The 20,978-nt window shown below is 35.9% G+C and overlaps 4 protein-coding genes and 1 pseudogene across 8 annotated transcripts; 4 read left to right on the forward strand and 1 right to left on the reverse strand.

The window, feature by feature from the left end:
• Nucleotides 1–503: 503 nt before the first annotated feature.
• On the forward strand, nucleotides 504–1,997 carry LOC105119378 (protein O-linked-mannose beta-1,4-N-acetylglucosaminyltransferase 2-like). The gene is made up of 2 exons (XM_011017511.1): nucleotides 504–513; nucleotides 734–1,997. The coding sequence occupies exons 1-2, from the start codon at nucleotides 504–506 to the stop codon at nucleotides 1,993–1,995; spliced, it is 1,272 nt and encodes a 423-aa protein (XP_011015813.1). The 3' UTR covers nucleotides 1,996–1,997.
• A 3,260-nt stretch (nucleotides 1,998–5,257) lies between these two features.
• On the forward strand, nucleotides 5,258–9,079 carry LOC105116794 (chorismate mutase 3, chloroplastic-like). The gene is made up of 6 exons (XM_011014278.1): nucleotides 5,258–5,618; nucleotides 6,201–6,420; nucleotides 6,493–6,579; nucleotides 7,673–7,816; nucleotides 8,364–8,456; nucleotides 8,577–9,079. The coding sequence occupies exons 1-6, from the start codon at nucleotides 5,446–5,448 to the stop codon at nucleotides 8,811–8,813; spliced, it is 954 nt and encodes a 317-aa protein (XP_011012580.1). The 5' UTR covers nucleotides 5,258–5,445; the 3' UTR covers nucleotides 8,814–9,079.
• Nucleotides 9,080–9,542: 463 nt separating this feature from the next.
• On the forward strand, nucleotides 9,543–12,630 carry LOC105119387 (chorismate mutase 3, chloroplastic-like; annotated as a pseudogene).
• A 454-nt stretch (nucleotides 12,631–13,084) lies between these two features.
• On the forward strand, nucleotides 13,085–16,061 carry LOC105116782 (uncharacterized protein At5g01610-like). 3 transcript variants are annotated; one of them, XM_011014267.1, is made up of 4 exons: nucleotides 13,085–13,914; nucleotides 13,980–14,110; nucleotides 14,738–14,792; nucleotides 15,495–16,061. In XM_011014267.1, exons 2-4 carry the CDS (start codon nucleotides 14,009–14,011, stop codon nucleotides 15,872–15,874), a joined length of 537 nt encoding a protein of 178 aa, XP_011012569.1. In that variant the 5' UTR covers nucleotides 13,085–13,914; nucleotides 13,980–14,008; the 3' UTR covers nucleotides 15,875–16,061. The 3 variants fall into 3 exon arrangements, with proteins under 3 accessions (XP_011012569.1, XP_011012555.1, XP_011012561.1); XM_011014253.1 differs by having other exon boundaries at nucleotides 13,984–14,110; XM_011014259.1 differs by having other exon boundaries at nucleotides 13,086–13,952; nucleotides 13,997–14,110.
• A 184-nt stretch (nucleotides 16,062–16,245) lies between these two features.
• On the reverse strand, nucleotides 16,246–20,817 carry LOC105116762 (uncharacterized). 3 transcript variants are annotated; one of them, XM_011014225.1, is made up of 7 exons: nucleotides 20,328–20,817; nucleotides 19,706–19,817; nucleotides 19,310–19,466; nucleotides 18,798–18,946; nucleotides 18,388–18,539; nucleotides 17,414–17,528; nucleotides 16,246–16,963 (listed from the first exon to the last, which is right to left on the reverse strand). In XM_011014225.1, the coding sequence occupies exons 1-7, from the start codon at nucleotides 20,618–20,620 to the stop codon at nucleotides 16,841–16,843; spliced, it is 1,101 nt and encodes a 366-aa protein (XP_011012527.1). In that variant the 5' UTR covers nucleotides 20,621–20,817; the 3' UTR covers nucleotides 16,246–16,840. The 3 variants fall into 3 exon arrangements, with proteins under 3 accessions (XP_011012527.1, XP_011012535.1, XP_011012544.1); XM_011014233.1 differs by lacking the exon at nucleotides 16,246–16,963 and adding an exon at nucleotides 16,972–17,151; XM_011014242.1 differs by lacking the exon at nucleotides 16,246–16,963 and having other exon boundaries at nucleotides 17,436–17,559.
• Between the last annotated feature and the right edge of the window lie 161 nt (nucleotides 20,818–20,978).

Genomic DNA, 20,978 nt, shown 5'->3' on the forward strand with positions numbered 1-20,978 from the left:
CTCTTAAATTAATTTTAAAATTTAAAATCAAATCAAATTTAAATAAATTTTATAGGTTTTAATTTATTTTTTTTAATATAATTAAGAATCTAAATTACCTTCATTTGAACTTTCATATTCAAGGTGAATTCATTAACATTAAAATTAATTTTGTTTAATAGTTGGAATGTGATTGATTGAAATTTTTCTCTCTAGTGTCTCAACAGGCATGGATTGAAATTAAATAAAAATAAAGTTTTAAGATTAAAATGTTAAAATTAAAACTATAAGGATAAAAAATGTAAAAAAAAGAAATTCAAAGACTAAACCGAACATTTTACATCTCATGAATGCACTATACCAATCCACACTGCTGATGTAAGATAATAACAAGATGGTAAAACCTCTAGTTATTTTAGTTTTTTTTTTTAAATTATTTTAATCTTTAAACTCATCATCACTTAAAAAGGTTATGGACAACCACCAAAATTCTGAACGAATATGTATGAGAAAATATCGGCGAGATGGCTAAGGGTATGTGCTCTCTAATTATAGTCATCGGTGTTTAAATTTATGCTAATCTGTATGAAAAGTAAATTTTAATAAATCCTGTAATACTTGTACAGTTAACCATCTCTATAAATAATTTTTTAAATAGTATTAGATAAATTCTTAATTTTCATGTTGTTTGATTTGGGCAAACAAGTGCAGGTTAATCCACGCATTGTTTGGGACATCCCTGTAATTTCTTGAGTTGTGCTTGCAGGAATTGAAGTCTTCAACCGGAATAACGTTTTCCAGAAAGACCCAACACCTCCGTCTCCGCCACCACCGCTTCCTCGACCTCAACAAATCAACTGCGACCGATCTCACCGATTCTACGATCTTTGCACAATCAACGGCCCAACCGTTCTGGACCCTGTAAACTCCACACTCTACCTTTCGGCCCCCACAAACTCAACAACCGTGGAGAAGATTAGGCCTTACCCAAGGAAGTGGGAAAAGCCGATAATGGCAGGAATACAAGAGTTCACTCTAGTTTCAAACTCAAAAAGCCAATTATGTCAAGCACAGCACAACCTTCCGGCAATCGTATTCAGTGCGGAGGGTTACACTGGAAACTTCTTCCATGATTTCAACGATGGGTTCATCCCCCTCTTCGTCACTGTTAATTCGGTTTTCCCCGACAATCAAGATTTCATCCTCGTGATATCACATGCTCAGAATTGGTGGATTAGCAAGTATGGAGATTTGCTACACACTTATAGCAAGCACCCTATTATAATCCCTGAAAACGAGACCTCCACCCATTGTTTCCCTTCTGCCACTTTAGGCCTCATATCACATGGATTTATGACCATAGACCCTAAATTAATGCCAAATTCACAAGCGTTAACCCATTTTCGTGCCTTCTTAGATAAAGCCTATAACCATGGCCAAAATCATCCCTGGAAGTCCAATCCACCAAAACCGAGGGCACGACTGGTGCTGGCGACTCGAAACGGAGGTGTTGGGCGTGTGATTTCAAACCAAAACGAAGTACAACATTTAGCTGAAGAAATTGGTTTTGATGTGATTATCTTTGAGCCTACACCTCAAACCCCGTTGCAACAAGCTTACGCACTGATAAACTCAAGTCATGCAATGGTTGGGGTACACGGTGCCGGACTTACGCATTCATTGTTTCTTCGGCCGGGCGTGGTATTCATGCAAGTGGTGCCTATAGGAGCTGAATGGCTGGCAGAGGTGTGCTTCGCAAATTCAGCCAGGGCTATGGGATTGGAGTACTCGGAGTACCGGATTGGAGCGGAGGAGAGTAGTTTGACAGACAAGTACGGTAAGAATAGCTTACTGATAAAGGATCCGGCGACTTTCCGAGGACAAAATTGGTCGAGTGCAATAATGGACATATATTTGAAGGAACAAAATGTAAAAATAGATTTGATTCGGTTTAGGGACTATCTGAAGGAAGCTTATAAGAAGGCCAAAGAGTTCATGGAAAAAGAGGGGGGCTAGCTAGTGACCATATTCTGGATATGTATGGTGTGCACCGAGGCTTTTAGAATAAAAGCTTTGATATATATATATATATATATATAGCCGGAAATGATTTTCTTTTCCTTGCGTGGTACTTTCTTTCTCCAGAAATAGCGGATCCTTTGGATTACAGAAAAATCAATCGTACAGATAATATATTATTTTATGGATATATAACATTATGGACTATAAAATTGTAATTATATTTAATTTATTTTTTATTTCATTTTATGACCTTCTTAATTATGACCATTCATAATGACTTCATACACACACAGACACAATTTCATTTTATGACCTTCTTAATTATGAGCATTCATAACGACTTCACATACACAAAAATTTCCAATTAAATTCTTTTAAATACAAGTTAATTGTCAATAAATTCTAATTTACTGGAACACGATGTCAATCCTTATGGAATGAGCTCTCTCCAAATTAGTGCTAATATGATGCTATATTCCTTAAATTAAGTGAAGGGTTAATATCTTATTAGATGATTTTCTCTTGTAAAATTAATTTTAGTTTTGTCTTTCAAATCGAACCAAATTATTTCCTTTTTATATTACCAAAATTAGTGCAGCGGTAAGCATTGGTCGTTATTGAATGTCGTTTATGTATAAATTAAGACTATTTTTTTAATCTCAAATTAAGATTTAAAGATAAATTCTAAATTAATTTGGTGTATTTAAGAAATACCATCTCAAAATTCAAATATAAAAAGCTAAAGAAGCAAGTAAATCTGCTTTTAAGAGATTAATGAGTTCTAATCTAACAACAAAAGCAAAACTTTTGCACGTTTATCCCACTGATAATAATACAAGTACAAATCTTGGAGGATTAGCCCATCGATAAGTGGGTTGGTTCCCCTTACATGATCACCAAAGGTTACTGCCATGAACAATTAAATCCTCGGCTGCATACATATATAGTGAAAACAAAAATAATGTAGAGAAACATTCGTTTATTCTTAAATCTCACAATTAAGACATTATATTTTATTGAACTAAACTATGAATTCAATATGTGAGAACACAACTACGTACACGACAACCACATTTTTTTCTGAAGAAAAGATTGCAAGTTCAACAATTTCTTACATCACAAAAACTTCAGATTGGATCTCATTAATTCATCCTTTGTAAAAGAATTTATTATGAATTGGAAAAATAAATAAATTAAGATATGCATTTGCTCCCATTTTAGCTCCCCATCTGAAATATCTCCAAAACCCCCTTTTCATTTAGTGATGTCAAACCAAATATGAACTGGGTTTTGAAGATTTTTCGTGGGTGTCAATCATCACCAAATAACCCTCTAACTTCTCCGAGGTCCCTCTTTCTTCAAGCCTCCTCCTTTTCATCTTTCACGTAAGCTTCGATCATAAATGAATCGTGCGAATTTGAGTTAACAGGGCCCTCATTTTACTTTTCTGTACGAGAGAGAGAGGACGTTTATGGACACCTTGGCACGTGAATCCTTTACGCAACCTTTCCGTTGGACAAAAGGGATCCAGATAAACTATTATTTCTCCATTAGTTAGCGAGTCAACCAGCAACGAAAAGCACACATTAGCGTTAAACAACTACAAATAATTAAAAAAAAAAGAAAAAGAAAAAGAAAAGAGAAGCAGGCACTGTTCTAAAGCTATACATTTTACTCCCTTTTACAACTACTACAGCACCTAATATGGATATAGATGTTAATGTATTATACTCTTATGTCTTCTTCTTGTTGAGCTGGTGGATCGTTCTGTATAAATGTAATTTATTCTCTCTCTCTCACAAACACAGATATATATATATATATTACATCTATTGCATTATTGCATACAATGAAGATTATTGAGTGTTTTCTGTATGATTGACAATTGACATTATAGTATGACAGGATTTGGAGCCGTGGTTGCTTGACAGACGGTTTATTAATGAAAAAAATATGATTGGCATGTTGATTATTTATTAAAATTTTATGAATAATTTTATTGTATATGCCTTTTATAATTCTTATATATAGAAGACACGTTATAAAACATATGATATTTCTAGTTGCAAATTTGCATGATTCTATGAAGATTTTGTGAAGAACTTCTGTTCTTAAATATTTTTAAAATATCCGTGCAATGTTAAAAAATAAAAAATCAACATCCAGACGTGATTAAAAATAACATTATGTATAGAGCTAACAATTTTTTATTTTTAAAAAATATAATAAGAAACTTATTTGAAGATTAAGCATGAGTTTTTTTCTTAATAATATTCATAATAAATGAAAAAAGACACGGTGAAAATTGCAGAAAAACTTGGTTTCAAATTTAATTTTTCAATATAATAAAGATTTAGCTACAAACTCCGTTTTTTGTTTAAATATTTTTTTTTAGTGTAAAGTTGTATGCAGGCGATCATATATAATGATTTATATGATACCAGAAGATCTGCTCCTTTTTCTTTTTTCTTTTTTCTTTTCCTTTTTCTTTTTCAAGGATCTATTATAAAGAGACAAACTTCTTAAATTAATAATTGATGGAGAATGCAATACAAACTATTGAACATTATATAATAAACTTGTTTCAATTTGTATAAAGTTTCCTTTTCTTTTTCTTTTTTTGGAGAATGCAATACAAACTATTGAACATTAATAATTGCAACTTTTGTTTTTTCCCCCCACTATATAAATAATAATTGGTCTAGTGAGCAATCTCTTTTCTCTGTTAAATTATTTCCTCTTATAAAAAAGTTTACGCTATATATATGAGAAATTAGACTATATATATATATATTCATAATTTAAAAGATAGAAATTCACTCGATTAGTGACCAATCCTCGAAGCAATTCGAGGGTTTGTAACTAGTGTATTTTCAATTCGAGTGGTGGTCAGGGTTTGTGCACTTGCTTTGAATGTAAACCAGAAGCATGCATGTTCATCCATGGTTATTTTTGCAATTGTATATTTCATTGCTAATAATATATATTTGATACAGCTCAAAATCCATTTTCATATGGTTTTGCGTTCTTTTGGAAGTATCATATGCATTAAAAGGAACTTTTCCATCCAATTAAAATTATCCAGAGAATTTCGAGTATCTTATGCTTCAAAACAACGAAATTGTGCCTAGCAAAAAGCGGCCAGGAACCATCTCTTCTGGTTTATAGATTGCCAAAAAATTACGCGTTTTTACGTCTTAAAACCTCTTGTTTACATTTTCAAGATGCCTTTTCATTTCCCTTTCTTTGCGAAGCTTCCTTTTGTGTAACGCAAACAACTTGTTTCTCTTTTGCTTTTCGCAATTACATTTCTCCCTTTCTTGTCTGTTTTTTCAGTATTTATTTGTTGTCTATTCTCCTTTAAGGTGAGAAACTCTTGAACATTGAGTTAGCACTCTCAAACATCTTGCTAATCTTTAACTGGTCTCTCCTCATTCGTCATCAATGGAGTGCAAGCTACTAAATGTTGCTTTTTCAAGCCTCAAGACCCCAAGTTCTCTACCACCTCATTCGTATCTCGCCCATCATCAACCAAACACCCTCAAATTTATTCTCCAGTCAAAATCTGGAGCTAATGGGCATCATCCTCTTCATGCCTCTTCATCTTTTCGCACAAGGTAACCAGCAAAATATAAATGCTTCATGTATACATATTTAACGTTGTAGATTTCTTGCTATGGATGCTGGTAACACAATGCCCATCTGTTTTTACAGCAGTAAAAGATGATGTCTGTTCAAAGTCAAAGCATTCTTTCACATTGTTTTTACTTTTAAGTTAACTACTTGGAGAAGGATCTTCTAGAGGTTACAATCTATTCATGACTTAATTAGCTTCAAAGAGTTATGAGCGTCTCAAGAAAAAGCTTCGTCGTTCCTTAAAAATCTGTTTGCGGACTGCTGGAGCATATCCTTATTGAGGACAACGGACATTGCAGCGAAGCAATGATATGTGATGGCCTAGAATATGAAGATATGGGACCGCTGATACTCATTGGGATCGGCTTTGTGATTATGCTAGTTTGCTATTTCTTGACTTCCTTGGATGCTCAAGTATTGTGGTATTTTACTAAATAATTGATTAGTTGCAGAGAAATCACATAAAATTGAGTTTAACATGATTAATTTGTTAGAAAGCCAAGAACGCTCCAGTTCTGGAATATTTGATTTTAAACTGTTGTTACTATTTCCTTGTCATGTAGATATGCTAAAGAAAGGGTGGACAGCAGCCAGACCTTGACTCTGGATGCGATAAGGAAGTCATTAATTTTGCAAGAAGACAGTATAATTTTCAACCTTTTGCTCAGAGCGCAATATGCTTACAATGCAAACACTTATAACGATGGTGCTCTATGTATCGGAAGTTTCCATGGGTCTTTGGTCAAGTTCATTGTAAAAGAAACAGAAAGGCTCCATGCTCAGGTATATTTATAAGAGAAAATACTATAGGAATCATGAATCCTCAGATTTTATATGTCTCTCCTCTTACATTAGGCGGGGCGGTATAGAAGTCCAGATGAGCACCCGTTCTTCCCAGAAAATTTACCTCACTCAATGCTGCTTCCGTCGCAGTATCCAAAGGTGAGAAATATTCTGTTGCTTAAATTTTTTGCACTGATCCTTGTTGTGAGGTTATAACCTTAGTTATAAGACGTGTCCTAGCGGGTTAACTAGTGACTTGTCAATGTGAGGCCTGGTCGGGGCTAGTTCCGTGAAAAAAACCTGTTTTTACCAAAATAACATTGTTCCCAGCTCTTTTTCGGGAAAAAAATAGTTGAAGGTTTGTCAATCGCCGACCAGCGATCCAAATCTCAGGCCAGGTTGACCTCCGGTTTAGGTCTTATAAGCCTAATTTATGCTGATGGTGAAGTTTTACAACTTCAGAATTAATAGATTTATGTGCTTGTGCTTACTAATGACCTGTGAGATTGAATAACCTTTTATTTAGTCTGTTATGATAAATTTTACCATCTGTCTGCTAATTTATTAAACAACTCAACGTAGCCTTAGAACCAATAACTTTAGCTATATTTGTCATCATTGGCACTTTGGGATTCAAATTTGTAGGATGAAAGTTGGTTGTTTGACACAAATTCCCTCAATTTGGCCCCCCTGCTGATTTCACCATCATTTCCAAGTGGAATTAGGATCAGCTGCAAAACTTGCAAGTTAAACCCATTAGGCATTTCAAGAGAAATGAGAAGTACAGATTACTTTGGCTGCCAAAGGTAAAATTTTGCTCTGAAACTGTTTTCTGCATAGTATTGAAATTATCCAATTATTAATTTAGTGTTGTCATAATATATGCACTTTCTTAACAGATTACCTGACACGGTAATGTATTATAATGCTTCATCTTGAAACTAGGATTATGCAGCTGATATGAGAATTATAGCTTCAAATTTCTGACATGACTGATTGACATTCACCGTTTTAAATTTAATGTTGATGCTTTATGCGTAAACCTGGATTATCCCTGGGATAGGCTTGATCGGCACATTTTATCTTTTCCTCACAACTTTCTTTAATAGAATCTACTGTATCTCAAGTGACAATTGCCTGTGGCTTCTAGTTTTGTCTAGTTGAATTCAGTCAGTTGCAATTTCTTTCTAAAATAGGATGCTGAGTTACTTCTATATCGACTGATTTGGGATGCCTACTGATGTGACATTAGGTTTTGCATCCTTGTGCTTACTCAATTAATATCAACAAAAAGGTATGGAATATGTATTTTACGGATCTTCTTCCAAAATTGGCCAAAGCTGGAGATGATGACAATTGTGGATCTGCTGCTGTTTGCGACACAGTTTGCTTGCAGGTGTGCCATTGGGACTGATACTCTTACTTCATTACAGATAGCTCCTAATTGAATGGTACTATCATACTATTCAATGGTGTTAAGATGCTATCCATTGGATCTCTGTAAATGATCCCCTTCACTGCCACGAGTGTACCTAGCTGACCCTTATGAATGCTCGAGAGATAACTGCACTGTTTCTTTTCTTTTATTTTTTTACGGAGGAATTGAAAAAATCATTCATGAAAAGAGCAGGAAGTTTTGGTTTCCCTTCTCTTTTTGGCGACCAAGCATTCAAAATCCCTTGTAGAATCCATCAAGTCTGGATTCTTGGCTCTGAACTGAGGATTGGCACGACGTGCTATAACGAACCTTGACCATGATTTGCTAAACTTCTGTGGCTGAGCCAAGCAACATGCAAGTGCTTGCATTGGTGCTTTTCTGCTATGTGCCATGTGGATTTATACTCAACTATTTGCTAGTAGATAACAACCGGGTGGTTTCTGCAAGAAAGTATAGGTGTGAAATCTAATATTTGTTTCTACTGTATATTGGACACTTAATGCAGGCTCTGTCACGGAGAATTCACTATGGAAAATTTGTGGCCGAGGCTAAATTTCAGGAATCCACTGCTGAATACGAGGCTGCAATCAAAGTGCAGGTAAAGCTGCATATATACTTGTGTCCTGATTTATTCCTCTGGATGCACCCTGTGATTCGTTGATATGAAGATGAACTTCTCACGTTATCATCCTGTCCTTATGCATTGTGGTTATTGTAGGATCGGGCTAGACTCATGAAATTGTTGACGTATGAAACTGTGGAAGCAGCTGTTAAGAAGAGAGTAGAAATGAAAACAAGAAAATATGGCCAAGAGGGAAGAATCACCCAGCAGGAAGACGCAGCCGATCCCATATATAAAGTAGAGCCACATTTAGTTGCCCAACTTTACGAGGATTGGATTATGCCCTTGACAAAAGAAGTTGAGGTTGAATACTTGTTGAGAAGGCTTGACTGATACGAGGCCATGCGTGTTTGTTGTTTCACGATGTTGATATTTCTAGCCTGTCCTCTTAATGTCAAGGTGCAACATATATAGAACTTCTGGTGATGAAATAATCAAACAAGAATGGCTGTCCAGTATACTATACAAAGTTACTATAACAAGATATTCCAGTAATGTTATGAATGGTTATGGAATCTGTGAAGGCCATCGAACTCTTTCATGACACCTCTTGTGAATTTTTTTAAACATAATATAAAAAGTAGTGTTGATTATATATTTCTCGTCTCTTTGAAATTTGGCGATGGTTTCATTTTTCCTTCTGTTATTCTGAAGATAAAAATGCTTTCTAAACACATTCATTCCTTCAGCATATTAGGTTTCTTTTAAACACTCAGAAAGTTAGTATACAAACAGCAAAAACTGGTTCAGGCAGTTTGGCTGGTTTATAAAGTTGAACATTTTATTACTGCTCAACCTATCATGTCCATTTTTAAAGACTAGGTTTCAGCAAGGCTATGCCAACCAGTCAATATATTTTATTCTTTGTCGTCATTTTCTAAAGTAATTAAATTCTTTGCTGATGTGTTTTGTACACATTTAATTGTACAAATGCTGCTGATGTATGAACTGGGCAAGATTTGTGGCATGTTGTGCATGAATATTCTTTATATTGGTGTTTGGTTTAGTTCTGTATGTGTTAAGATGTTTATTACTTACAAACCTTCGTGATATTTTGTTCAAATGACGTGGCTTTTTGTGCTTTCTGACTCTTTGTTCCTCTTCAAGACTCTGTTCTCTGCAATTCTCAATGCACGTTAGTTTCTTTGATTCATGGGTTTTGTCTGGGGTTAATCTAATTAGGGTGCTTCTTGGTTTCTTTGAAGTTTGGAAAGTGTATCTTGTTGATTTCTATGTATATGTGTGAGTGAGTCGTATTTTTCTTTTTCTCTCTCTTTTTTTTCTTTTACATTTTCTGTAATTTGCTTAGGGTTTGCACGATTTGATGTTTTTAAGTAGCGGTCTCAGGTCGTAGTTCATTATCGCAGCAATAACATCAATTTGAATTTTAAACCTTATGAACCAGATATGAACATGTTTGAAATCCATTTGCATCTAAAAAGAAAACAAAGGAAGGAAAGATAGAAGATAACGCCAAAATTCCAAGAGAAGAGAAACAAACAATCAAATACCTTTTCTGTTGATAAAAGTTCAAAATTCAATAAAGATGTTACGTAGATCAGAGAGCTTGATGACCATAATTTACAGATTTGGTTACCATTCAAAATATGACTGGCATTTCTTGTAAAAGTAAATATGGATGCTCAGTAGAGATTATGTTTCATGCTTGAACTTTAAATATTCATGTCATGACTCAGGACCAAACTTGAGGACATTCAATCCGAACCATAAATGTATATAAAAAAGGTGGTATGATGCTTGGTGTAATTATGAATCAAGATGACAAATAGTATGTTTTGGCATATCAAGGATGTTGCTATTATTGATGTGCCTTTGCTCCAAAGGGCAAGATAAAGAAGTTTATGGGCGACCGTTGGGCAGATTAGTTCATCTGCACCGCCTTTACTTCGGACTGAAAGGCAGGCAAGCTATACTATTTGTGAGTGACTCGAGCAGCTTTAAGCTGCTTATACACATTGAAGACCTGGAGAGAATAGAGAAAGAAAGCAGGCGCTGATTCGAGCAGCCTGGGTGGTTTCAAAGTTAAGATTTGATCACTACTGAACCTAGTAAGGATACTTCGATGCTAAATCCTAGAACATTAGGATGCATTTTGTAAGGATATTTCGGAATAATCTATTCTTGTGTCATCTTTTTGTTGAATTGTTAAATTTTGTATAATTGCAATTCATAGACATTTTCACTCTGTGTGTATGTGTATTTCTAGTTTATGTGTTGGTCAAGACTTCTGTAAGAGTCTTACAGAACTTGTTTCGGTCATAAACCAGAAGCTTTCTGTTCACAGTTATCTTTGTAAAAGAAACAGAAAGGCTCCATGCTAAGGTGCCTTTTTTAAGAGAAAATAAAGCAACTACTCTGAAGCAATCATGATTTCACAAATTTTAAGATCTCTCCTTTTAAATTAGGTTGGGCGATATCAAAGTCCGGATGGCACCCCTTCTTTCCGGAAACTTCACCTGACCCGGTACTACGACCTTTGCAGTAACCAACGGTGAGAAATATTCTCTATTTATATGCTGTGATGGCCCTAATTTATGATGAATGATGATGACCGATTTACAATTTCAGAGAGAATAAATTTATATCCTTGTGCTTACCTTTTGAGATGAGTAAACCTTTTCTTTAGACAATTTAGATAAGTTTGGCCATCGTCAACAAATTCATTCTGAACTCAACATAGCCTTAAAACCCCATCTCTTGGGATAGCTACAATACTTGGCATCATAGGCACCAAAAATCAATTGCTTTGCGAAGCAATACTAACGCTTGCTCGGCAATTTTATCTCTCTCTAAACTTTCTTTTAATCGATAAGGACTTGATCTACTACATCCATGTTTGGTAACGCAATTACCAAACAACGTAAATTTCAAGTGACACTTGCTCGTGCCTTCTACTTCTAGAATGAATGAGTTGAAAGTTGAAACTCTTTCTAAAATAGGACTTTTGTGCTGAGTGACTTCTCTGCTGACTGATATGGCCTCTTTACTTATGTGATATTAGGTTCTGCATCCATGTGCTGAGTCAATCAATATAAATAAAAAGTTATGGAATATGTACTTCAAGGATCTTCTTCCTAGGTTGGTGAAAGCTGGGGATGACGGCAACTGTGGTTTGTGACAGTGTCTGCTTGCAGGTATGCCATTGAATTGATCCTTTTACTATATTGCAGGTAGCCTCTGGTTGGTTTGTGACAGTGTCTGCTTGCAGGTATGCCGTTGAATTGATCCTTTTACTATATTGAAAGTAGCCTCTTGGTTGATTTGTACGCCATGAGGCAAGCCCATTATGATGACATTTAATGGTGTCAAGATGCTCTCCATAAGAACTATCCAGTTTTGTGGAGGTTGAAAATCGTCCTCTTCACTGCCTTGAATGTGCCAAGCAGACCCTTATGGATGCTTAAGAGATTCACTGCACTCTTTCCTTTATTTCCTTTCTTATAGAGGAATAGACATTTCATTGATGATCATGAAGATTATATTTCCTTCTTGTGTGTGTGGTGATCGAGAATGAAAATTTACTGTGGAATCCTACAAGTGTGGGTCTTGCCTCTGAACTGAGGATTGGTATGGTATGCCTTAGTGAAACTTCCCCATGGTTTTCTAAACTTCTCTAATTGCCTGCTGAGCCAAGTAACATTAAGTATTTGAACTGACAGTTTTGTACTATGTGGATGCTCTACAATTTACTAGTAAATTAAAACTGGATAACTTCTGCAAGACAGGTCAGTCTATAATCTTGTATTTGTTTCTACTACTTGACTCTTTTTGCGGGCTCTGTAATGAAGAATTCACCATGGAAAATTTGTTGTAGAGGCTAAATTTCAGGGATCCCTGTTGATCACTAGGCTCCCATCAAAGTGCAGGTAAAGTTGATTTACTGATACGATTTTTTTTTTCTTTTTGTATCTTTGGTCTGACTATATTTTTGGCGTGGAGATCAACTTCTCACATTGTCATCCTTTCCTAGTGGTTGTGATTCTTGCGGGATCGGGCTGGGCTCCCGAAGTTGCTCACATATGAAGCTGTGGAAGCAGCCGTAAAGAAGCGAGTAAAGATAAAAAAAAAGAAAATATGGTCAAGAGGTAAGTGTCACCGGTAGGACGAAGCAATTGATCCCATATATAAAGTGAAGCCAAATTTAGTTGTCAATCTGCACGAGGATTGGATTATGCCTCTAACGAAAAAAGTTCAGGTTGAATATTTGTTGAGAAGGCTGGACTAATGCCAGGTCATGTATGCTTCTTCCTTTTCAAGATTTCATTTGCAGACAGCTTTGGATAATTATAAATTTCTAATATTTTGCTATATGTTAGTGTCCATCTTTCGTAGCTATAAGTTTTCTTCGCTAGCTCTTAAACAGCAAGGACACTGCCACTGATGAAGCAGTCTGCCTGGTGACCCCGCAAGAGGTAAGCTGCATGGCATCATCTCTCATTGGAATGATTTTGCCGAAAAGAAGGTAGTCATTGTCGACTTACGAGCTGGAAAAATCGTGGGTTTAGGCCCACCATGTTCCATTGCTTTTTTAAATTGTCTGGTATAAACAGATGCGTGGACATGAAGCAACCGATGAGAGATAAAAATTTGAAGGCTTTTCATCAGTATTTGCTGCAGCGTATCAATCTACGTCATTTATAGCAGTTTAGTAGACAGTTTCCTTCATAGTATTAGGGCCCTTGTTATCTGCATTTTACCGCGCTCTGTATGGCAAATTCAGTGATTCTTCCTTTTATTGTCAGCTTTGTTTTAGAACCATACCAAAATTGGCTGATCTTTTGCTTTCAAACATTTTGCCTGACTTTGCATGGAAGAAAGATTCAATTGCAACTTCTATGTATTTTCTGGCATGCTGTATCTGTCGTTGTAAATTATGAACTGTACGCTTTGAAATCCAATGCGAAACTGGGTGGCAAATGCTGCAATTGAATTCGAAATTACACACTGACAAGTTTTGATGCCTCCTGTAAATGACTTCAAAATCTACATCTGAGTTTTAGCGTTAGGAAATCTATCTTTGAAAAATCTAACTAAAAATAATAGCTTGTGGAGCTTGAAAGATATTTAATTTGATATGTTCGTATCCATGCAAACACACAAGCACGCACATAACAAAAAAAAAAAAAAACAGAAAAACAGGGAAGCAGAACCTCACCCCTTTCCTCAAATTTACAGAAACACCCTCAATTAAAATTGAAAACAAGGTGCCTCGAGAACTGTGAGGCGCCGCTTTTTTTCAACGGTGAAGCTGCCTTTATTTTCTTTTTGGTCTGTCCCTTTGCTTTCAGATTTTAGCCAGAAAAGAGATCCCTCTCCTTTCCTTTTTGCTATTTCCAGTTTCTCACGCCCCTCCCTCTCCCTCTCACACACAATTCTCAAGTCTCAACAACAGGGAGAGTGAGTGCTGAGTAATAGAGAGGATACGAAAAGAAAATTCTTCTACTTAGTAGAGAGAGAGAGAGAGAGAGAGGGAGGGAGGGAGGGAGGGAGGGAAGGAGAGAAGGGCAATGGAGAAAGCATTAACAAAAGTGAATAGCTTGAAAGTTGGGAGCCTATGGATCTCAAAGAAAGCAAAAGAAGAGTTCTCTAACATTACTGAAGACCTCAATGTAATTATGGCTGTACTCTGTAGTCTATTCTTCTTCTTCTTCTTTTACTTTATGTTTGTTTAATGATGGTTCCTGTCTCTTCCTGTCTTGTCTTGCCTTGTCCATACCCTTATTCAGTATGCCTTCTGTTTTGGGTGATTTTGGCGTAATGTGGGTTGATCGGAGGATGCCCATGTTATGATTTGTGCTAATTTTAAATGGATCTGTTGATTTTCATGGAAATAGGAGTCCATTCGGAGATGGGTTTTTCAATTAGTAAACGATTGTGCCGTGGTGGGAACATTGTGTGTGAATGGAAATGATATATTTTTTTTTTTACTTTGTATTGGATCCCAGGGTTTCAAAAACTTAAAATATTACGTTTTAAGTTTCTTTTTTCTGGGATTTACTTGAAGAAAAGAAAAGGAGAAGATATGAATTGAAGGAGACACAGTTTGAGTTTCTTGTTTGAAATTATTGTGTTTGAATCAATGGAAGTTGAAACTTACCTGTTAGAAAGGAATTTTAGGATTTCACATATAACTCTTGTCTTGTCAATTGAAGTTTCTTTTACATATAGGGTAATTTTTCTTTGCTGTGAACTATGTTTTGTACGTAGAGTAAATTCGCGCTTGCTTGTGGTTGCAGACTTTCTCAACTACTGTTGAAGAGAAGGCAAAATGGGTTTTCAACAAGCTGAAAGGTAGAGATTATGTGTTATCTACTTTTGTTATCTAAGGAAATGATTGATTATGCACCATGTCTGTATTTGTGCAACAATGATGTTTAATATGCCACTGGATTTTTCTTTCAACGTCTTTGATATTCGTTTTCTTCCTCATCCGTGATTTCATTACATACAAGGTATTGCATTCATTTATCTGCACTACTGTTGCGTGCAATTGAGATGATAACATGCTGTCATATGTAGATTGGAACTCTGTAATAATGTTCTGAAGGCGGAATCTTTCATCATTTGTATGCCACTGGCTCAATTTGGTGATTGTTGTTTTGCTTTTTCAAAGAAAGTTTTATAAATAACCAAGAGATTGGGTCAAGAATGATACATTTTCCTCATTCTGATGCCCATATTGTTTTCCCTGTTCGAATTCTTTTGACCCGTTGCTTTTGTAATAAATTGCTGTACACATCACACACTTTAGTGAATGTTTTGCCACCTCTTTCTCATCTTTAATGTGTTATTCCTATGGATATTTCCATTTTGATCCTAGAATTGGGCTTCTGAAACTATTTAAAAGTAATTCAGGGCTTCATTTCTTCAATTTACTTGAGATTAATTAATTTGGGTTTGTTAACAAAGACAACACTTTTTGAAAGATTCTTTCATTTTTGAAGCCATGTCCGTTATACCAGATGCTTACATGCATGCTGCTTCTTTTTTTAGGAAAGCCACTTAAAAGCTTGCCTGATCTCCTCCGAGAATACAACTTGCCACCAGGTCTCTTCCCCCGGAATATAACCTGTTATGAATTCGATGAAACAAAGGCCAAGCTGATTGTGTACTTACCTTCTGTATGTGAGATCAGCTTCAGTGACTCTTCTGTAATGAGGTATGCAACTCGAGTAAAGGCAATACTTGTGAGGGGAAAGCTCACGGTTATAGAGGGAATGAAGACAAAGGTGCTAGTATGGGTTAAGGTTACAAGCGTAGCAGTGGAGGGCTTCAAGTCTGATAAGGTGTGGTTTACAGCTGGTGTCAAGAAGTCTAGGCCTAAAATTGCTTATGATGTGCCACAGACTGCTATCAGGGTAGAGGAATTTTGAACCGGGGATATGGAATGTTATCATCTTCATCAATGGTTAATGTTCGTCTTTTAGTAATTTTTTAGCACATTAAGAATAGCGTGCTTTGTAGTCACAATAGAAAAATCTCTTGCTATGGATGTAATTCTCGAAATCCAATTGCCTCTATATTACGCAATTCAATGAGTTTGAGGTTTTGCACTCACCATTATCAGCGTTTTTGCGTTCGTGTATTTGGTGAGAGGAGGATCGTTGAGAGCCATCCATGTATGGAAACCGCAAAAGAAACAACGTCCTGCTTCTCCACGGACAAATTGAGATTCTATCGTGCTGGCAACTTGTCAAAACTACTAACAAATGTCACCACGTCGTTTCAGTTGACATATACAATCCACAAAAAGAAAACAGATATTCCACAATTCATCATTGAATACATTCTCAGAGCTGGTGTCAAAAAAAATAAAAATGAAACAGTTTCAACATGGCAGAAAAGCAGTGCTGTCATAGCAAAAGGCAGACATTTGCTTTTGAGGATATCAGGACGGTTGGTGTGGACTTATACATGCACAACCGGCCTCCATTCGTGGTCTGAAGTTCCATGCGAAGCATTGCCACCTGCTGCAATCATAAAAATACAATGCTGAACTTTCGATACAACGAACCTGCTTCTGTATTGACCTTTCATCTTGGAAAGGGAAACACTAAGCATTCAAACATGTTATGCACATAACTGTTAACACAGAGACATGCCAACAGTTGAAAAGGTTGCCTTTGGCTTCGGAATTTTCTATTGGTAAAAGTGATCGTGCAAAATGGACACCAGGAATTCTCATGCTATACTGCAAAAATAATATCATGGATCACAGAAAAATATTGAAGAATTGATCTTGTCTATAAAAGATTGAATTGTTAACTTGTCACTCCATCTGGTGATCCGAACTTTTCTTGTATGCCTAGGGTCTATCAAATCAGTGATGTATCTGCACTTCATCCTTGAACTATCTCATATATTGATATAATATTCTCTATGCTCAGCAGGAGTATAATGCACCATTCCAAAAGATCAGATCGTCTGGTTTGGATAACTTCTTGAAGGAAATGAATGTTGTGCTGCAAGAGGAGAGAAAAGGGTGAGAGAGCAGCTCCAGATAAATATATCACAATAAATATCACAACAGATTCTGAAAAGTGAAATGTGGGAGTTGTGCTCATGGAGATTATCGAGCAATTGAAAATGAAGTCTCTGATCTACTACTTCCAGTCGAACTCTAATATTTTGGACGAAACCTGAAAAAGTCCTAAAACACACTACAAATCAATCAACTGTCCACTCTCTCTAATGATGTCTGCTTGTTTAAATTTCTACATTTTTGAAATATTTCAAGCATCCTCTAATTCATGCAAGTGCTTCCTCCAGCGAGGACCACAGATAATCAGCTCTTTCAAGCCTAAATCTCTATGAACATTATCACTACAATAACCATACAAGTAACTGTAAAATTCAGTAATAACCAAAAGCCATTATATTCAGTTGTAGGTCCAACAAAGGCAGACACATACCTCTACAAATTTTAATTTGAAATCCAAATTTCCAAAGCGTTGAGTAACTTCATACTCCTCCCTGAGGTACTCATATATTTGAGCATATTTTGCATCCCTCCAAGCAATTTCAGATCTGGACGGTGAAAAAATAGAGTTGGTTAAGGCTGCAAAATGCACATTGAAAGATTACAGCATATATTGAACTTTTCAATTTTACAATTTCATTCTTGTTGACCTGTAATTGCTTTCTTTCTAAGTGAGGCTTACCTTAACATTTCTTCTTAGAAAAAGGAGCCTACACTTTTAATAAGCTAAAATGAGATTCTGTGAGGAACTTAAATATCTAACAAGGCTGAATCAAACACCCAATCACTCTCATAATAACAGACTAGTTTGCCAAGGAAGTTAAGGCCAACTTATTGAACAGAACTAAAGAACATCAATAGTTTATATGCTCCATGGAATCAAGCAAGGCTGAAGCATGTGCACAATCTCTCTCATAATACCAGACTAGTCTGACAAGGAAAGAAGTCAAGGCCAACTTATGGAACAGAACTAAAGAACATCGATAGTTTATATGCTCCATGGAATCATCATTGTCTGAAGCAACACCCAATGGATCCCATGCAGAAATCCTCTAAGATAAGCAGATTTATTCAGATGCAGGGTGCATTTCCACAAATTTGCGACAACCCTACCCAAGAATAAGAAGATTCATTTTTTAAAATGTTTCCTGCTCGTTAAGTTTTTCATGCTTCAATCAGTTGGCTTATTGCCATGAGCTTCTTATAGACTGACAAAGGTAGAGAAATGTCATTAAGACCTAAAAGGTTCTTCACTGCATGCTTAACGATATGATCTTACTGAAATTTCCTAAAAGCACACGGTTTTACATCTAACATGGAAATTCGATCGTAGAATACGTTAAAGAGACCATGTGAATCTATCATATGCAAAGAGAAATTAAACAAGCAACAGTAAAAATGGATTACCTCTCAAAAAGACCAACTTTAAGAATCACATCAGCTAGATTTGAATTAGCCTTCCCAACAAGTTGAAGGAGCTTTTTCCTATCCATTGAGAAAGTTCCAGTTTTCTCCATTGCACGATTTATGCCAGCAAACTCTTCAACCATTCCATCAACCTTAGAGAGAGAGAGGAGATTAACAGTTCACTATTTAAACTTCCAAAAAAATGGCATCCTCTGTTTCATATTGTGCTAGCCATTTTTCGATAATAAATAAAAATGTGACAGAAGTTGAATCCTGACATCAAAATGATTAAAGCTTCAATATTTGATATCTGCCGAAGTGTATTATGATTCAATGACAATTTAATGCCTTCTTCTCAAACATAGGTTTCAATATTGCACCATTAAAAAAGTATTTGAACATGACATTACCTGTGAAACAAAATAGTCCAAAGCAATACTTTGCCCAAGCACACTTCCAATAATGCGAATACTGTCAGTGTCTAAAGTTTTGAGGACAATGTAATCGAGGCCTCCCTGCATATCCTCATCCAGAAGTGGTTTCTCTTTTATGGCATAATCTAATAAAAGACGAAATCAAGGTCAAAACAAGAATATCATTCATGTATTCAAAACTTATCAAGTTCAAGTGGTTAAAGAACAAATTATGGAGCCGACTCAAATTTGGAAAAACTGAGAGAAAAATAAAACCATGAGAGTTCAACTCAACTCAACCAACCCCAGCCCAAAACAAGTTGGCATTGGTTATATAGATTATGGTAACTGTCCTAAATGCAATCCTCATCTCAATCATTAAAGCACAAAAAAATAACGTTTGCTCAAAATCACAAGATGTTAAATATATCTACAAGACAAGACAAGACAAGACAAATGAACCCCTGTTCGAATAAAACAAGATATAGGATCTTCTCAAAGAAATATACCATCTTTCCTCATCTCGGAGAGCAATCCAGAAGTATGCCTCCTTACCATTTCCAGGTACCTTTCAACTTCAGGATCCTCAATATTAAATAGAACAGCAGATCCATATTGGAATACAACCATGTAGCGGCAGCTGATATACTCTCTTATTCCAAGTGCCTGAATTAAAAGTCACATGTTATAAGATGACAGTCAAACCAATCACCTTGAAAACTACAAAAATGAAAGTTTTTTTTTGCTGGAATCAGGATCTGATCTTAAGTATGCATGATCCCCACGAATTTTATCCATATGCGCAAGGAGGTAGGATGTTTAGAACAATTACGAAGCTCAAAAAATCACAAACAAAGTAGGAAAATGTCACAGAAAAAAAATGAAATTGTTTTCAATCATCTTACACTAATATCTGAAGAGAAATCGAAAAATTTGAGGACAACATAATTCGTTGAGCGAGAGGTAGGAGGAACAACATAGCTTAAATTCTCTGCTTGCATGCTCTTCAAATTAATACTGCCAAAACCATGAATCTGATAAAACCAAACCATCAAGGGGAAAAAAACAGAACTACAAAGGTAGAAAAAGGAAAACACAGAGCATGGAGAAGACAGCACGTAACGAACCGAAGAAAGACTCTTGCATTAAAAGAATAAATGCCAGCAAAAGTAAACGTAAATAATTAAAATCGTCAACTTTTTAATGAGCAAACAGCCAATACAACAGACACTGTTTCTATCTCGACAACATGTTGCTAGCGTCAAAAAGGTCACTCAGCAGGAGAAAAGAAAATCCTTCAAAAGAAGATGCTCAAATTTTGCATGCAAACACAATAACCCACCAATTTGAGTCAATAGAAAACCACCCAAAAAACAATTAATTAAATACGCATAAAACCCTTCAGCAAAAATACACGTTTCTACAAACACAGAACAAACGAAACCCATTAAGGAATAGAAAAGCCAAAATTTTTTTTAAACCCATTAAGGAATAGAAAAGCCAAAAAAAAAAATTGAAGTGGCAGACCTGGTACAAAGGAAGTATGCTTTAACAGGGATCTTTCCAGATTCTTCATCTTCTTTAGGTCCCAGATCATAATTAATAGCCAAATCACGAGACCCAGATTCAATTTCATTACTGTAAACCGGAACCCGAGAAGGGATTGCAGAAAATGACCTGAATTTGAAGCCACAAACAGTTTGGGTTAAAGGGTGTGAGTGATAAATAGGTCTGGGAAGATTAGGTGAAAGAAATTTAAAAGCTTTTGTGGTTATGTGGTTGAGGAGAAGAGAAGCAGTAGCTCTCCACCTGCTGCCCATTCACTTTGGAAAGGAAAGCTTGTTTAGGGCTAGCAGTTTCCTTTGTTTTTTCTTAGCTTGGGAAGTTAAAGACTATATGACGCGATCCATGCCCTCTTCTTGTCTTCCCCGTTTCTTGGCTGTGGCTGCGCCACCACTTCTCCACTTCTCTTGTTTGTCAACAATTATTGCGCTTTTTTTAACATACTAACATACATGGGAAAAAAAAACTGCGGTTCACGTTACAGCCGCGATGGGTAAAAAAAAGCTAGTTTTATTTGAATTATATGTAAAAAAAATGGACAACACGATAAACAAGCAAAAATTAAAAAAATTATGATAACTTGAAATTAAAAAAAGTACGATGACTTAGAAGAAA

Source organism: Populus euphratica, unplaced genomic scaffold (genome assembly GCF_000495115.2).
Source record: "Populus euphratica unplaced genomic scaffold, PopEup_1.0 scaffold5.1, whole genome shotgun sequence".
NCBI lineage: Eukaryota > Viridiplantae > Streptophyta > Magnoliopsida > Malpighiales > Salicaceae > Populus > Populus euphratica.

Excerpts from the sequence above, each read along its gene's own strand:
- LOC105116794 (XM_011014278.1), top strand. The coding sequence starts at position 5,446 with ATGGAGTGCAAGCTACTAAATGTTGCTTTTTCAAGCCTCAAGACCCCA. Across the intron at positions 5,619-6,200 it reads TCTTCATCTTTTCGCACAAG|ATATGCTAAAGAAAGGGTGG; the intron begins GTAACCAGCAAA and ends CTTGTCATGTAG. Across the intron at positions 6,580-7,672 it reads TTCCGTCGCAGTATCCAAAG|GTTTTGCATCCTTGTGCTTA; the intron begins GTGAGAAATATT and ends ATGTGACATTAG.
- LOC105116782 (XM_011014253.1), top strand. Across the intron at positions 14,111-14,737 it reads ACATTACTGAAGACCTCAAT|ACTTTCTCAACTACTGTTGA; the intron begins GTAATTATGGCT and ends TTGTGGTTGCAG. Across the intron at positions 14,793-15,494 it reads GGTTTTCAACAAGCTGAAAG|GAAAGCCACTTAAAAGCTTG; the intron begins GTAGAGATTATG and ends TTCTTTTTTTAG.
- LOC105116762 (XM_011014225.1), bottom strand. The coding sequence starts at position 20,620 with ATGGGCAGCAGGTGGAGAGCTACTGCTTCTCTTCTCCTCAACCACATA. Across the intron at positions 18,947-19,309 it reads CTCCGAGATGAGGAAAGATG|ATTATGCCATAAAAGAGAAA; the intron begins GTATATTTCTTT and ends GTCTTTTATTAG. Across the intron at positions 17,529-18,387 it reads AAAGTTGGTCTTTTTGAGAG|ATCTGAAATTGCTTGGAGGG; the intron begins GTAATCCATTTT and ends TTCACCGTCCAG.